The 17,421-nt window shown below is 49.8% G+C and overlaps 1 protein-coding gene across 2 annotated transcripts in view; it reads left to right on the top strand.

The window, feature by feature from the left end:
• Positions 1–16,551, top strand: part of Acan (aggrecan) — a 33,940-nt gene extending 17,389 nt beyond the window's left edge. The window contains exons 12-18 of one of the 2 annotated variants that reach the window (XM_027408304.2): positions 231–2,720; positions 10,021–10,134; positions 13,188–13,346; positions 13,916–13,998; positions 14,810–14,954; positions 15,836–16,018; positions 16,475–16,551. In XM_027408304.2, coding sequence (XP_027264105.1) covers positions 231–2,720; positions 10,021–10,134; positions 13,188–13,346; positions 13,916–13,998; positions 14,810–14,954; positions 15,836–16,018; positions 16,475–16,551 — 3,251 coding nt within the window. The remainder of the gene's footprint in view (positions 1–230; positions 2,721–10,020; positions 10,135–13,187; positions 13,347–13,915; positions 13,999–14,809; positions 14,955–15,835; positions 16,019–16,474) is intronic. The other variant, XM_027408305.2, reaches the window with a different exon arrangement.
• Positions 16,552–17,421: the final 870 nt, after the last annotated feature.

The following is a 17,421-nucleotide window of genomic DNA, read 5'->3' as shown; positions in this document are numbered from 1 at the left end:
TTCTGCCTCTGGAGTAGAGGATGTTAGTGGGCTTCCTTCTGGAACAGGAGGTCTGGAAACTTCTGCCTCTGGAGTAGAGGATGTTAGTGGGCTTCCTTCTGGAACAGGAGGTCTAGAAACTTCCACCTCTGGAGTAGAGGATGTTAGTGGGCTTCCTTCTGGAACAGGAGGTCTAGAAACTTCCGCCACTGGAGTAGAGGATGTTAGTGGGCTTTCTTCTGGAACAGGAGGTCTAGAAACTTCTTCCTCTGGAGTAGAGGACATCAGTGTACTCCCTACTGAAGCAGGGGGCCTAGAAACTTCTGCCTCTGGAGGCTACGTCAGTGGGATTCCTTCTGGTGGAGATGCTACAGAAACCTCTGCTTCTGGAGTAGAGGGTGTGAGTGGTCTTCCTTCTGGAGGTGACGATCTAGAAACTTCTGCCTCTGGAGTGGAAGATCTTGGTCTTTCTACCAGGGAAGATCTGGAGAGTTCTGCTTCAGGAGTAGGTGCTACTGGGCCTCCTGCTGAAAGAGAGGATCTAGAGACCTCTGTTTCTGGGGTAGGGGATGACCTTAGTGGACTTCCATCTGGAAAAGAAGGCCTAGAGACCTCAACATCTGGGGCTGAAGACCTTGGTGGGTTGCCTTCTGGAAAAGAAGATTTGATAGGTTCTGCTTCTGGAGCCCCAGATGTTGACAGGCTACCTACTGGAACTCTAGGAAGTGGCCAAACTCCAGAAGCAAGTGGCCTTCCCTCTGGATTTAGTGGTGAGTATTCCGGAGTGGACGTTGGCAGTGGCCCATCCTCTGGCTTGCCTGACTTTAGTGGACTTCCGTCTGGGTTCCCCACTGTCTCCCTAGTGGACAGTACCTTAGTGGAAGTGGTCACAGCCACCACTGCCAGTGAGCAGGAAGGAAGGGGAACCATCGGTATCAGTGGTGCAGGAGAAGTGTCAGGGCTGCCCCTCGGTGAGTTGGACAATAGTGGGGACATTAGTGGTGTCCCTTCAGGGACTGAACTCAGTGGTCAGGCATCCGGGTTGCCTGATGTCAGTGGAGAAACCTCTGGATTTTTTGATGTTAGTGGACAACCATTTGAATCTTCTGGTGTCAGTCAGGGAACATTTGGGATTCCTGACACCAATGGGACATCTGAAGTGACTGAGCTTAGCGGACTGTCCTCTGGACAACCAGATGTCAGTGGAGAAGGGTCTGGAGTTCTCTTCGGCAGTGGCCAGTCCTCTGGCATAACTTTTGTGAGTGGAGAAACCTCTGGGCTTCCAGACCTCAGTGGACAGCCCTCAGGGTTGCCAGTGTTCAGCGGAACAACACCCAGAACCCCTGACCTGGTTTCCGGCAGCATGAGTGGCAGTGGGGACTCTTCTGGCATTACATTTGTGGACAGTGGTTTTGTTGAAGTGACCCCTACCACTTTTAAAGAAGAAGAAGGCTTAGGATCAGTGGAACTCAGCGGCCTCCCTTCGGGGGAGATGGACCTGTCTGGCACATCTGGGACAGTGGACATCAGTGGCCAGTCTTCTGGAGCAATTGATTCCAGTGGATTCACATCCCCAGCTCCAGAACTCAGTGGCCTCTCAAGTGGAGTAGCTGAAGTCAGTGGAGAATTCTCTGGAGTTGAGACTGGGAGCAGCTTGCCCTCAGGAGCATATGATGGCAGTGGACTCACCTCCGGTTTCCCTACTGTGTCTCTTGTAGACAGAACTTTGGTGGAATCTATAACCCAGGCTCCAACTGCTCAAGAAGCTGGAGAAGGGCCTTCAGGCATTTTGGAACTCAGTGGTACCCATTCTGGAACACCAGACATGTCTGGGGACCTTTCCGGGTCTTTGGACCTAAGCACACTGCAGTCTGGGCTGGAACCCAGCACAGAGCCACCGAGCTCTCCGTATTTTAGTGGGGACTTTTCTAGCAGCACTGATGTAAGTGGAGAATCCATAGCTGCCACAACTGGCAGTGGGGAAACCTCAGGGCTTCCGGAAGTCACTTTAATCACTTCAGAGTTAGTGGAGGCTGTGACAGAACCAACCGTCTCCCAGGAACTTGGCCAAGGGCCCTCTGTGACATATACTCCAGGGCTCTTTGAGGTCAGTGGGGAAGCCTCAGCATCTGAGGACCTTGGTGGAGCTGTGACAAACTTCCCTGGGTCTGGGGTAGAAGCATCTGTCCCAGAAGCCAGCAGCGAGTCATCGGCTTACCCTGAGGCTGGACTGGGAGCATCCGCTGCCCCTGAGGCCAGCAGTAAACAGTCCGGGTTCCCAGATCTGCATGAAATCACCTCTGCCTTCCATGAAGCAGATCTGGAGACAACAACCTCGGGCATGGAGGTGGGCAGCACCTCTTGGACCTTTCAGGAAGGCACCAGGGAGGGGTCTGCTGCTCTGGAAGTGAGTGGAGAATCTACCACTACCTCCAGTGTAGACACAGACACTTCAGGCATGCCCTCTGCCACTTCTGTGACTTCTGGAGACAGGACTGAAGTCAGTGGGGAATGGTCTGACCACACCTCAAAGTTGAATGTTGTCATTAGCACCAATCTCCCAGAGTCTGAGGGGGCCCAGCCTACCCAGAACCCTGCAGGGACACATGGAGAAATCAAATCCCCGATCTCCTCATACTCAGGAGAGGAGACCCAAACACCAGAAACCACCATATCCCTGACAGACGCCCCCAGCCCCTCTTCTCCAGAAGGCTCAGGGGAAGCAGAGTCAACTGCTGCAGGTATGTTCGGAGGTGGTCTCCCTTTAACTGTGTTTGGGGTGTGAGCAAATCTAATCCGGAAGGAGGTGTGGTAGCTTTAAAGTTCAAAGGTCAGCTGGGCAGTGTCAGAGAATGCTCTAAACCTCTCTGAGCCTTATCCATGAAGCTAGAGCAGTACCAGAAAAGACTAAATAGGATATAGATGTGAACAAAGCAAGCCCTGAGCTTCACACCATGCCCCAGCATGAACTTGTGAAGATGAAAGACTTCCTTCTGTTGGGATTAGCGCATGTGAGCATTCATATTCGGGCTTCACTATCTGTACTTGGCTCAGGAAGAGCTTACCTGTCCCCAAATGAGTGTGAGATGACAGAATACATCTGCTATGGCATTTATGTCCAAATATGTGGTTTTTGGGGGGGAGGGGGGCTAAAATCTGCATGGTTTGAGGGACTGTGAAGTCTCTTTGGCTCTGTGTCGACTTTAGACTGTGTTCCCACCCCGCCCCAGTCTGTCAGGACTCCCTGTGCTGTTACAGTGTTTCACCTCCACCCACTCCCAGGCACCAAGCTCCAAGAGCTCTAGAACTTGGGGACACTTTGATCCTCCCAAGGTATTGGGACAGTTTTCGCAGAGAAAAGTACCCAACATGTTAGGGGCTGAAAGTACAGGAAGGCAGGATTGCCAGGCTGAGCTGAGGCAAAGCCACCCTTCAAGGACTTGGAGGACCTCATCCCCCAGCACGAGGGCTCAGAGGCCATTCTGGTCTCCAGGCAGCTGGGTTCTTGGCACTATTCATCCACTAAATTCTGTATAAAGGAGCCCTGTGGCCCAGGGACCTACATGGAAACATGCTTGTGGCACACTGGCCACACTGACAAACACTGTGACATAAGAAAGCCCTCAATAGCTATGAAAAGCAGACAAATACTAGACAGACTGACTCCTGCAGAAGCTGACCAAGGAGAGGTAGGCAGTGACGGAATTAAAAGGCATAAGTTAGTTAAACACGACTTGTCTTTCTAGAGAAATAATTGAAAAGATTAGGAGAAAAAAAAAGCCAAGTTCAGCAATGCACTGGGTTAGTGGTCTTCCGTTAAGCTATCAGTTGTCTCAAAAGTAGAGTACTTTTGAAATCTAAAGGTTGAGGGGATGGCTCAGTCAGTAAAGAACTTGCCATGAAACCATGATGACTTGAGTTCAGATCCCTAGCACCAATGTAAAAGCCTAGGTATGGTGGTGCCCATCTAACCCCAGCCCTAGCCAAGGGGCAATATCACAAGAGGGTCCCTAGAGCTGACTGACTGGCCAGCTACTCAGCTAGTCTAGCCAAATTGGTAAGTTCCAGGGTTGATAAGAGACCCTGTCTTAAAAAGTAATGTGGGGGGGCTGGAGAAATGGCTCAGAGGTTAAGAGCACTGGCTGTTCGTCCAGAGGTCCTGAATTCAATTCCTAGCAACCACATGGTGGCTCACAACCATCTGTAATGAGAGATGATGTCCTCTTCTGGTGTGTAGGAATATGGAGACAGGATACTGTATACATAATAAATAAATAAATCTTTTAAAAAAAAAGTAATGTGGAGAGCAACAGAGGAAGACTTCCCCCACACACACATGCATGAGTACTTGCAGACACATATATGAACATTCCCACATGAACACACACACACACACCAAACAAATAAGCAAACCTTGAGACTTCAAAGAAATGTTGAACTTGGGGTGAATATCAGTAGAGCAGACACCCTTCTGCCTTGATGTAGAATTCCTGTCTCTCATCATAAAAGCTCAACCCACCAGAAGAGCTCCTGTAGCCCTCCAGGTTTGGGTAGGATCTAGGTCCTCTTCTTGACACCCAACTTAGAAATCTGCAGCTGTGACCAGTGTCATTTTTCCCATGGACTCCCATCACCTTAGAACAGTGGTTCTCAACCTTCCTAACACTGAGTCCCTTTAATATAGTCAGTCCCTCATGTGGTTGTGACCACTAACCATAAAATTATTTTTGTTGCTATTTCATAACTGTAATTTTGCTACTGTTATGAACTGTATTGTAAATATCTGTGCGGTGACCCCTGTGCAAGGGTTGTTCAACACCTGTCCCAGGGTCAAGACCCATAGGTTGAGGACCACTGCCCTAGAGGTTCTCTTTGGCTTTTGATGTGGGCCAAGAGCTGGTGAGTGGAGTGAGTAAGGAAAGTAGGGATGCTCTGATTGAAGGTTACTCCCCAAAATGAGATGCTCAGACTCCACCCACCACTATATGGTCACTTCACATCTTATGTCTTCAACATCAAATGCTCCCCTGTACCTTCAAGCCCCTAACCTCTTGGGTTAAGTCTCTCCACTTCCCCAATGTCCTTGTCCCCAGCCTCTCTACTAAAGCAGGGGCTCTCATAAGGGGCTTCATTCCTGAGACACACTCAAAAATGGAAGAATGGATCCTAGGGGAAACCCAACTAACTAGATTTACCTGGTGGCCAGGTAAATCAAACACAAAAGATTCTGTATTCTTAGATATTAATATGCTTGCATATTAATGCTTCACTGTATAGTACACATTCATATATAGTGAACATGCTAAGTAGATGTGTACAAATGGTAGGCAGCTACCTACCCACTCTTCACCTCATTGGGGTCACTCCCTACAGACCAAAACCTGAGGGCACTGTGGGCCCCCAAGGACAGAGAGTGTGGCTCTTCTTACTGCCCAAGTGACAATATTTCCTTAAGGCCCTAATGATGATGTGGCCAAACCCCTCCATACCTGGTCACTCCATTCTCAGCAGCTCCTTCTAACCCACAAAAGTCACAAACAAGACAGGTGTGAGCTGCCATGTAGGTACTGGGAATTGAACCCCGGTCCTCCAGAAGAGCAGCCAGTGCTCTTAACTGCTGAGCCATCTCTCCAGCCCCTCATAAACAAGTTAATTGATAAATTTGTATTCAGTACTTTTGACTTCAGAATAAATATATAAAACAGTGTGTGGTAATGCACACATATAATCTCAGTACTTAGGAGACTGAGGCAGGAGGATCAGAAGCTCAAGGGTCATCCTGGGCTACAGAATGATTTGAAGCCAGCCTAGGATAAATTAAACCCAAACTAAAAATCGCTACAACAATAATAATAGAACAATAATAACAATCAAAACATTGGCTTCATGAATGTTCAGATTCTTAACCTGGTCCAATTAAAAATTAGCAGCCTCGGGACTGGCAAGATGGCTCAACAGGTAAAGGGGCTTGCTGCCAACCCTGACCTCTTGAGTTCAATCCCTAGAATCCACAGGGTAGAAGAAAATAACCAACTCCCACAAGCTGGCCTCTGACTTCCACACTCATGCCACAGCAAGCACCTCCCCTCCACATACACATTAATTAATTAAATGTAATAAAAGCTTCTTCCTGCCTTGTTACTGATGGCAAACACACAAGTAGGCTTCTGACTGGGGCCTCCATCTCCATACTGCTTAAACTCTCCTGGGGAGCTCCTGAGTCAGACCCTGCCTGGGCACCACCCCGCACTGTTGTTCTGGGGCTGTTGGTTGGTCTGGAGAGAAACTCCACCACTGGCATCTTTTTAAAAGTCTTTGCAAAAAATTAACTGTTCCAATGGTTATAAAGTGTGAGCATGGTTGAAAAATACTGCTCTAACCAGACTTCACTATGCATCCAAGGCTGGCCTCCAACTCAGGGCAGTCCTCCTTAACCTCAGCCTCTTGAGTGTTGAAATCACAGGTGTGAACCACCACACCCAACAAATAGATATAATAATAGATAATATAATATAATAGTATAATAACAGATGTAATACTATATACCTTCTTGACTTCATTTCACCAAAAAGTCCATAAGCAGGTCTCAACTATTTTAGCTGGCAACTAACTGACTTGAAAAAGTAGCATAGTGAAGGTATATTAAAGAGCAACTTTCAAAATGTAGAAGACTTGGAATGTACAAATAATAATAGTCTACTTCTAAATGTAAAGATCATTCTTTCAAAATGCAAATCAAGATTGATAAATATACTTTTATCATCCTTCTCGCTTCTGTGTGAGACACCCAGCCAAAAAATCAGAGTCTAAAAGGATTTATTAGGGTCAGGATTTTTTTTCTGTACTTGAAAAATCTCCCATCCTTGTCTCTGGAAGGCTATGCCCAGGGTCATTCACTACAAATGTGCAGGCTATGTACTGAGTAACTTAAAGAGTGCCATGGGTGTTGGAGGGTTTTGTCTGCCTTTGTTTGATGAGTGATAAACCATTTAGTTGGGCTATCATTTGAGGAAATCACTCTCCATTCAGCATTTTCCAGGAACCATACTTAGAGGTCATGGACTCTGATTTAGGACAAACCTAGATAAGACCTACTCAAAGGAGAGGCCTGACATGTCTGGGTTAGACACCAAAGTATTTGCAAGTCTGTCTCCTTCATACTTTACTAGGAGGCCCACAGTTGTCTTTCTCAAATTAGAGACATTGCTTGGGGGCCTTGCCCAAGAAGCACACAGTGCCCCACCCCCATTCAGTGACCACACACAAGTTCTTGGGGAAGAAAGCATAAATGATAACAAGATGCTGACAATCCAGGAGCCAGGTCTCCCTTCACCTGCAACAGAGACTCAGCTTCCTGTTTTCATTTCCTGCCTCTCCTCCATCTCTCTCAATCTGTCCCCAGACTTGCCAATGTGTACAAACCATTTCACTTGTCTCCCTGCCACCAGCGGCATAATAGTGTCCATACCACTGCACTGTGAGAGCCAAAGCAGGAAAGGGGGGAGGGGGCCATGGCATCCATTATTACCGGACATTGGTCCCCTCTCTTCGTCCATTAAGGCTGCCATCGCCCAGAGCCTTCCCTCCCCATACCTGCTACCACCTTGTCCAGAACACCTTAGAAGGTCCCAACTACTTCTCTTAGTCCCAATAACCAATAGATGTCCCAAATACCTGACACAGAGTTGCATGCTGTGCGATTAGGTCCAGAATAGCTCTTGTAGGAAGAGGAAGAGGAAGTGAGGTGCTCAAGTGTTTCTGAGCGAGTCCTGTGCGGGATAGCCGCCCTCTCCCATTGCTGCAGAGACTCATTGGCCTCTCTAAAGTACCCGGTGCTATACACTTTTATACAGGACTGTGGCTCATCCTCATTTTGGTATTCAGGTCCCTGAAGCAATTCTCAAACTTCATACCCTGGCCAAACACGGAAGGAAAATAACACAACTTCCCATACCCTGGGCCAGATGAGAGCCCTCTCTAAGCTTTTGGAACAGCTGGAAGCCACCTGGCCTGGTCTCCACCAGGCCTCTGCCTTTCCTCCCCTTTGTCTCATGGTTCGGCCAAGGACCCCAGAGTTGATGTCTGGCTCTTTTACCCTGAGCCCGCCCCACCCCTGCTCTGTACAACTGCTTTAGCGCCTCCATTTGCTTAACCCCCTTGCCCTGGTGCTTCCCATCTCCCATAATGAAGCTAATGGACAAAAGAGAACACAACTCGCTTTGCTGAAGCAGGAGAGCTGCTCCCAGCTTCCTCTCTGCTGACTGACCTGACCTATTGCTGCTACTGCTGCTGCTACTGGGAATCCTGGTGCATGCTGGGAAACCAAGTGCATGCCGGGATTTCAGTCAGTTCCTCCATGCATTTTGGGGTTGCTTGGAACTGTGAGTTTCTAATCCATGGTGTGTGCTTCTTGAAATGAAGCCAAGAACTTCACAGGAAGAGAAGAGATGCCAGCAATATGGAGAAGGGGAGCAGCACAGGTTGAGCGAAGTACCTAAGAACCAGGGATTCTCGGGCGACAAATTGCATAGACTTAGCCAAGATAATCCAGAACATGAAGATCCAGAGGCGAGTGCATTGACCATCCTAACATAGGACTGGCATGAAAGTCAAGATTGCTGTTATAGGCAGCAAGATCTAAGTCCTAGGATGAATTAAGATCCTGCTCTAAAGTCAAGACTCTGCTGGTCCCAAGGAGACCATCCATCAGCATTCAGTTGGATCCTGGATCTCAAGTAAACATAATTCCAAATACAAAGAATTAGCCTCTTCCAGGTTGGCAGTGTAGCTCAGTTGACAGAGTGCTTGCCTGGAATGTTCAAAGTCCTGGGTTGGATCGCCAGCACCACATAAACCTGACATGATGATGCACACCTCCAAGTCCAGAACTCAGCAAGGGAAGGCAGGAGAATCAGAAGTTCAAGGTCACCCTGGAGCACACAACAAAGTCAAGGCCAGTTTCGGAGTCATAAATATGAAGATAGCAGAAGTCTTCCTCAACCCCTCCCCAGGCCTCCTGGCTTCCCAGAATGGGGCAGAAAGACGAGTCTAAGAGATGCAGTTCTCACTTTGACTGACTGTTGATAAGTTGAAGAAGAAGTTCACGTAGAAAGAATGCCTTGGAGCCAAAAGAGCAGAAGGGACGAAGAGTCTGGCTGAGACAGAGGGATCTGGGCACCTGACTGAATCCCAGGCTGGTGATGGGTTGGCACCCACTAACCAAGCATCTAGGCAGACACTAACTAAGCCAACTTCTCATGTTTGCCTGCCCCTAGCCAGGCTGGGTGCCCATCTAGAAATTATGACTCATTGAAGATGCCCACCTTTTGAGGCTTTAAGCTGGAGGGAGACCACAATGTAGGGTAAGGTTTTGTTCCCTATCTCAAAACAAAGACTGGTGTTTCATAAATGCTCTTAAATGCTTACTGAAAACAAAGACTATCTACAACCCTGGAAATCTAATGAGTTTCCTGCAAAAATCCCATATGGCCATTTTCTCATGGCTCTATACCCTTCAGACCACTTCTAGGTGACTCATTCTAGAACATGGGTTTGCTCTCATTTCCTTGTCTCACAACTGTAGAGGAAGCCAGGAGAAGCAAGACTTCTAACCAAGCTTTGAGAACTTCACTTCCAGTTTCTTTGCCCATGACCAGTTCAAACTTCTTGAAATATTCATGAGAGAAGGTATCTTGAAGGAGCTTCATTCTCAGGCTCACAAAAGGCATTTGGCTACAGAAGTACCAGATCTCTTCAACCTGAAAAACTAGTTCCAAGGCTGCAAGTTTGCCCATCAAGAACCACAGACATCCAAAGAAAACAGGATCTTTGGTTCAAGCAGTCCCAGATGGTGGTGGCAACAGCAGCAGCAGCAGCAGCAGCAGCAGCAGCAGCAGCAGCAGCAGCAGCAACAGTTCTCAGGAAATCCAGCCAGGCTTCTTCCAGCCTCTGGAGAGCAGCAGGGCTGGCCACCCTTAATGAAGCCATGGTGCTTGTGAATTGCCGACAGAGGTCCTAATGGTGGCCCTTGGTTTCTTGCAGACATTGATGAGTGCCTCTCAAGCCCTTGTCTGAATGGAGCCACCTGCGTGGATGCCATCGACACTTTCACATGCTTATGCCTTCCCAGCTACGGAGGGAACCTGTGTGAGATCGGTACGGCCGGCCGTCTCGGCTTCAGCTAATGTTACTAACTGCTGCCCTCCTCCTTCCTCACCCTTCCCTGCTAACCACAGGTTCCAGGCCTGGACTGGAGCCCACAAGTCTACTTGGAGAGCCATTCTGGGGAACACAACTGAGAAGCCTGCACCCCCCACCCCCGATTTCAACGCGCTTGTCCTTGCTCTTTCCCTCTGGGAACCTGCCTCTGAAATGTTGGCTGATCTGATCGCAGGAGAGATGCATACTTTACATCTTGCAGACCTAACCTTTTCCAGGGCTTGCAGACTTGCTGGTGTGACCACAGAGCTCAGTGCATGGGTCCCGCTAGGACGACACAGCAGATTCTGTGCATCAGTCTTGAAGAAAATGATGGGTAGGAGCAATGGGTTCTCACTCAACTGGTGGCCATGGATTTTCTCTGCAGGATCATGGGCACTGTCTACCTTGCCGTGTTCTCTGTGGGACTTTCATGTCCTTTCCATGTCCCCAGAGAGCCACAATGCTGTGCTAACAAAGCTGCTTTCTTCCTCTTCTCCTGGCATGAGGGCTGTGGGTGATCTACGTGAAGAGGACTTGTGTCACCAGTATGCTCCAATCATGCATGAACAGGGACTGTGCATGCCATTCTCTCTTCATCACACCATAGCGGCTGCTCTCTGAATGCTACCTTGGCCCTTTCTTGTTCCCTTGTACAAAGCAAAAGACTAGTCTGCCAGAGAGGTCTTGTTGGAGGCACAGGAACAGAGTTTCCTCTGGTGGACCTTGCCAATGCCTGTGCTCTGCACTGGTGGGCCAGAGGCACAAGGCAGGACTTGGCTAACCCCCAGAGCTCTCACTGATCATGCTCTCTAGGTTCCCACCAGCCCCAAGCCTTCCCAAATCAGAAGAGGAGGCTGGAGGCTTTAGGATGCTGGTAGCAATGGCTCATATGGGACTGGAAATGTACACGGGCTCAAAACCCTTTTCAATGAACTCTTGCTAGAAAACCTTCTAGAAGGCAACTGAAACTCCTGGGAAATCTCCCTTTGAGCCTGAACAGGGTGAGGAACTAACAAGAATTATGCATTCCTTAGAAGCTTGCCAAGAGTACACACTGATGGAGGAACTTAAGGTTTCTATAGTAAGAGACTGGGACACTCATCTTCCCTGTGGCCTTCTATCATACACCCCAAGACATCAGGTGCATGCATGGGGTCTTAGTTGGGTGGGAATAGAGAGTACAAGGATTTCCCCTCCAGGATGCCACAGGGGAGAAAGGTCTAGAACATCCACACAGACAACAGCTTGGGAACTCATCTGAGAAATAGAGACTCTGCTGCAACATGGGCAGAGTTCTGCATCCTGAGAGACCAGGAAAGTGATTCCAGAGCCACCTGACTGGGCCCCAGGCCTGAGTGCCCAGCTATGCAAGGCTCTGTTGCAACCTGGAATGCAATGCCCTGTAGGATCTTGTACCTTGTCTCAGGTGTCACAGCTTTGTCCAACCTCTTTGGAAGTGTGTCCTATCCTCACAGCCTCTACTGGCATGGTCCTCCCCAGCCACACCCATCTCCTGTTGTCTCTGACTCTACCTGCCTAGCTTAGCCCTCAGATGCTGAGGTGGCCAAAGCTCTGGCCCACAGGCCCAGGGATGGTGCCTCTGTCTCAGTGCTGAGCATCCTCTGAGGCCCCCTTGGCCTCTTTCCAGACCTTTATCTCCTCCCTTGTGGAGGGCACCAGTAGGTAGCAGGAGGACCCTCTTCCTCCCAGTCTCTGCTTCTGTCTTCTCTAGCTCCTGGTCCTCTATCCCCCATCTCTTCACTTCCCAGCCTTGCCAGGCACCCCTTAGCCCAAGGAAGACTCCTTCCCCTCAGGGAAATTCCCCTGTCCTTCTTTGACCAGCCCAAGTATTGAAGCCACCTGGTTGTGTAGCTGCCACACATCCTGAGATATTTGTGGCAGCTCCCTGAGCCCCAGGGTCCTCCCGTCCATATGGAGGCTCCAGGCAGGGAAATGAAAAAAGGAAACATTTAGGCTTCCCTCTGTCCAGTGCTCTGTTGATGACTGTTTAGCTACTGACTCTCACAGAGGAGAGGGAGTCCTGGCTAGGGCATCTTTCCAGCCCAGAGGTAAAAACCCTTCCATCAGGGCCAAACTACAACCATTCATGAGCTGCCACAGAAGGTAGTTAGATCACAATCCCCTCTTCCAATCCTGATGACCTGACTCCAACATGTCCCCACTTCTGTCCCCAAAGACCACTCCAAGACTCCAAACCAGGCCCTCCTCCAGCACACAGCAGCTGCTGCAGATGCTGCTTTCCCCTTCTCAGCTGCCACCAAGATGTGAAACAAAATAAAGACAGGGCCCTGGGTCACAGACCAACCTCTAGTTGGCAGGTAGCTCTTTAAGAGGACGACATGGTGGGCTCTGCTAGAGCCAGCTCAGGGACCTGGGCAGAAACACTTGTCTGGCATGCAGGAGGCCCCGGTCTTCATCCCAGCAATGCACAAGATAATTAAAATTAAACTAATAATAATAATAACGGCAGCCAGCTCAGATCCATCGCCCAAAGCTTGTTCAGGACCCCCAAGAGACTTATTTCTGGGGATCTCTGGCCTCACCCAAGATTCTGTGGGAAAGAGGCCGAGCCTCTTCTCTTGCCTCCACCTGCTGCCCACAACTCATTTTCCCAGATCTCTCAGACACCCTGAACTATGCCTTAAATTAAAAAACCTCCTACCTGACTGTCCCTTTGTCCCTCAGCCTACCAGTCCTCCATCTACCTACTCAGGGCAGGAATACAACCACAGGAGGAAATCTTGGAGGTCAGAGTGCTACATCGGGGAAAAGAAAGATCTTTCCCCAGGTGGCCTGCACATGGAGGCTCCCAAGAGTCAGATGTTACTGGCTTCTTACTCGAGCCTCTGTCCAGCTGAGCCTGTTGCCTCTCTCTGGGGCACAGCCTTTTAGGTGGACTGAACATAGAAGTACATGCCACAAGACTGGCAGTGAGCACACACCCAGCTGGCCTTGCCCCCTCTTCATGACCCTGACCTATGTTACAGACCAGGAACAATGTGAAGAAGGATGGACCAAGTTCCAGGGCCACTGTTACCGCCACTTCCCTGACCGTGAGACCTGGGTGGATGCCGAGAGACGGTGTCGAGAGCAGCAGTCACATCTGAGCAGCATTGTCACTCCTGAGGAACAGGAGTTTGTCAACAGTGAGTGTGGCAGGGGCTGTGGAAAGCAGCAGTGAGAGCAAAGGGCCTTATGGGTCAGAAATGAGCAGACTGGGGACTGAGACTGTAGCTCAGTGGTCAGCTACAAGGTCCAGCGCTGCAGGAAGGGAAAAAGAATGAGGGAGGGAGGGAGAGGCAATGAGAGAGGAAGGGAGATAGAGAAAGGGGGTGTGCTGCAAAGGGGATGCAGATTGGGCTTGCTGCAGGGCAGGGAGCCAGAAGAAGAGGGTCAAATGCTCCCACAGTTTTCTCAGAGAAGATACAGATCACTGGGACCAGCAGTCCCAGCCGACGCAGGACAGACCCTGCCAGACAAAGACAGTCCAGGCTAACCCTGTAGCTATCACCTGCCTATGCCAGCCTGAGGAGGTGTTCCAACATATACCACAAACATGCATGTCCTGAAAGCCTTGCAAGGTCCTCAGAAGCCAGTGGCATGGGCCTGGGAGTCATTTGCTTCCTTCCACCACACCCTTCCCTGTCCACGAGTTCCAGTCCCCAGACGGCCCAGGGCAACCAAGACCAGGTGCAAACCTATCTTCCTTTTCCAGAAAATGCTCAAGACTACCAGTGGATAGGTCTGAATGACAGGACTATCGAAGGGGACTTCCGCTGGTCTGATGGACACTCCCTGGTGAGTTGCCAGAGAATAAGAAGTGGGATAAAGAACCCCAAGAACAGCATGCATTCAGGTCTCACGAAAACTCACTGAGCAGATAGATAACTTGGCAGGCAGGAACTCTGTAGGAAGGGATTGTGTCTCTTTCCTCTCTGCCTCTGGAGACCAGCCGGGGGCTGGGTGGACTTCATGAGGAAAAAAAAAAAAAATGGCCGGGCTTTGGTGGCTCACACCTTTAATCCCAGCACTCCGGAGGCAGAGGCAGGAGGATCTCTGTGAGTTTGAGGCCAGCCTGGTCTCCAGAGCGAGTGCCAGGATAGGCTCCAAAGCTATAGAGAAACCCTGTCTCGAAAAAAAAAAAAAAAAAAAAAAAGAAGAAGAAGAAGACAGCAAGCCATGATGAAGAATAGATGACATTTGAAAGAGTTCCCTTATGTGCAAAGGGCTAGTGTGTACTCAAGGCATAAAACACAGAGATCAAGTGGACAGATGGACAGCAGCCACAGGTCAGTGAAAAGGGCCTTACAGGTCAGAAATGAGCAGACTAAGGATTCCCCACTGGGGAATGAATCCTTGGGGGTTGTGAGTACCTGAAAAGGACCAGAGTCAGCCTATGTAACCAGTTCCCTAAGCTGGGATCCATAGCATCTATGACCCTGATCAGATGACCAGATTTCCAGCAGCCCTTGCTGCTGCCTTATAGCCCAGATGCTGGGTGAAAGAAAAAAGAGAATAGGGGAGGAAACTGATTGGGAAGGAAGTGGGGGCCAAGCCAAGCCATACCGCTTCAACCTCCCCCTTACTGTTTTGCTTCTCCTGCCCACAGCAATTTGAGAAGTGGCGTCCCAATCAGCCTGACAACTTCTTTGCTACTGGAGAGGACTGCGTAGTGATGATCTGGCATGAGAAGGGCGAATGGAACGATGTCCCTTGCAATTACCAGTTGCCCTTCACATGCAAAAAGGGCACCGGTAAGAAGGGATTGGGAGGAGGTGGGGGTGGGGGTTCAAATAAGCCCTTCGGCTGTAAGGGAGCCCCTTGCTATGTGAGCTGGGGGGACTTCTCTTGTCTCCTGACTACTGGGGGCTATGAAAGCAACCTCAAGAAGCTCATGGGTGCTGATGTGAGGGCCCCCCTCGCTCCAGGATCCCAGAGCTAACAGCAAGAACAAGCTGACTCCTGGGAACCTTTCACAAGGACAAAGAGAGGATGCAAGTCATGGGCTAGAGGATAGGATCCTCACCTCCATGAATACCACAGTCCCTTGGATGTCAGCAACAGAAAGTCACCCATAATGGCCACTGGGTGGACCACCCTTTCTTTGGGGCCCCAAAATTTGTAGTCATAGAATCAGAACCGCCAGGTTTGGATTCTTCAGCTTTAAGGTCGTGGGTCTCATAATGCTTAAAAATGACCCACCCTCCTGCTCCTACTAATGGCCTGTGTCCCCAGGCCTCCTTTGGGCCCCACTTTCCCTGGCTTTGTACGTTTTCATAAAGAAGCCACAGGCGTCCCGCTGGACTGTCCTCTTTCCCCACCTTAACCCCTCCTTTTTATGATCCCACCATTGTCCTAGGGCACATTTATATTCCCTTCCTGCCTCCTAGTGCCACAGAGGAATCCAGATGTTAGAACTGGATGCCTCAGGATTCTTAGCCCTGCATCTTTACACACACACACACACACACACACACACACACACACACACACACACACCACTGTCCAGGATGAGAAGCACAACCTGATCTCTTTCTCATCATACCTTGGGCTCTGGGTTAACCTTGTCTCTGCCTACATGGGCTATCACAGAAGACTTCATGAAACCCCTTCCTAAAAGACATTTGTCCCTCAGTGGCCTGTGGAGACCCCCCAGTGGTAGAGCATGCCAGGACCCTCGGGCAGAAGAAGGACCGATATGAGATCAGCTCCCTGGTGCGGTACCAGTGTACTGAGGGCTTTGTCCAGCGCCATGTGCCCACCATCCGGTGCCAGCCCAATGGGCACTGGGAAGAACCTCGAATCACCTGTACAGACTGTAAGCATTATCTCCCTGGTCCCTCACCTGCACAGAGTCAGACTCCACTAACAGGGCCTCCTTCTCCCTTCCACCAGAGATTAGTGGTAGTTGTCCTGGAGACTCTGTGCCATGCTAGGGGTTAAGGAGGCAGGGAAGGTACTGGGGGTCTGCTCTGTAAGTGTGCGTGCGTGTGTGTGTGTGTGTGTGTGTGTGTGTGTGTGTGTGTGTGTGTGTGTACATCCCTACCAAAGGGAAGGTCCCTGTTCCCTGAAAGGAGATAAGAAAACAGTGACTGTTTCCTGAGCCTAAGGAAGTTTAGTGAAAACTTCATCCCAGGGGAGCAGGATGGGAGCGGCTTCAGGCCCTCCGTAGGGAGGGCACCTGCCAACACAGGAAGGCTACAAGAGTCTAAGCTTCACTGCCGTGCTTCTTCCTCGCTCACTGTTTATTCTCCATCCTACCCGCTCCCTGCAGCCACCATGTACAAGCGCAGGCTACAGAAGCGGAGCTTAAGACCCACACGGAGGAGCCGTCCCAGCATGGCCCACTGAGAGGAGCTTCCACCATGTGCCCCAGGATGCTGAGCCCAGCGGCCAGCCAGGCTGACCGTAAATCCCAGCCAGATGATGTCTTCTTCTTGTCGCTTTTTGTCATATAAGGAATCCATTAAAGAAGGAAAAATAAAATACCCCACATTGTGTGTGCCCCAACTCCCCAGACCACCCAAATTATATCTAATTTGTTCCCTCTGCCCCCGCCCCCAAAAAATGCCAAAGCAAATTTACTGTAACCCGTGGACTGAGTTTAGAGACATTTCTTCAATCTCCCACCGTGCCTTTCCAGGGACCAGTGCAGGGACAGGGTAAGAAGGAAGGGGTTAAATTAATAAAGAAGATTATTTTTTTGTTTCCTGACTTAACCCAAGAAGAGTGCAATGGTTATTTCACCTCCAGGGAAAGTTAGGGAGGTAGGAGGAGGAGCTGGAAGGAGACAGGACAAGGTGTGGGGGAGGTAGGGTGGCCCCAGAGCATGAAGGACTCAGAAGAGACTAACTATGGCTTAATATGTTGGACAAAAGGAACCGAGGTCTGTGCCATCTATGAGGGAAGGAGCCTGGGGTGGGGGACAGGCTGGCCAAGGGGAAATGAGGTTGCCTTCCCTCCAGGGCCCCTCTTCTAGTGACCTCTCACCTGGGTCAACCATCACCCAAGCAGCTGTCATTCCTCGGCTGGACTGGGTAGGGGCACTTCCATCCCAGGGGTGCTCCACCGTCCCCTTCCCTCTCCCCACCCCGGGACGGTGCAGGCACCAGTGTTCCGTGCACCTATTTATATTTTTGAAAACTAAAGATTATGATAATTATAATAATAAAGACATTGGAAGAGATCTATTTCCTTTCTTTTCCTTTTTTTTAAGTTTAT

This window comes from Cricetulus griseus, chromosome 3 (genome assembly GCF_003668045.3).
Source record: "Cricetulus griseus strain 17A/GY chromosome 3, alternate assembly CriGri-PICRH-1.0, whole genome shotgun sequence".
NCBI classification, from domain to species: domain Eukaryota; kingdom Metazoa; phylum Chordata; class Mammalia; order Rodentia; family Cricetidae; genus Cricetulus; species Cricetulus griseus.
The sequence above is the reverse complement of the archived record's forward strand: the minus strand, read 5'-3'. Positions and strand labels throughout refer to the sequence as shown.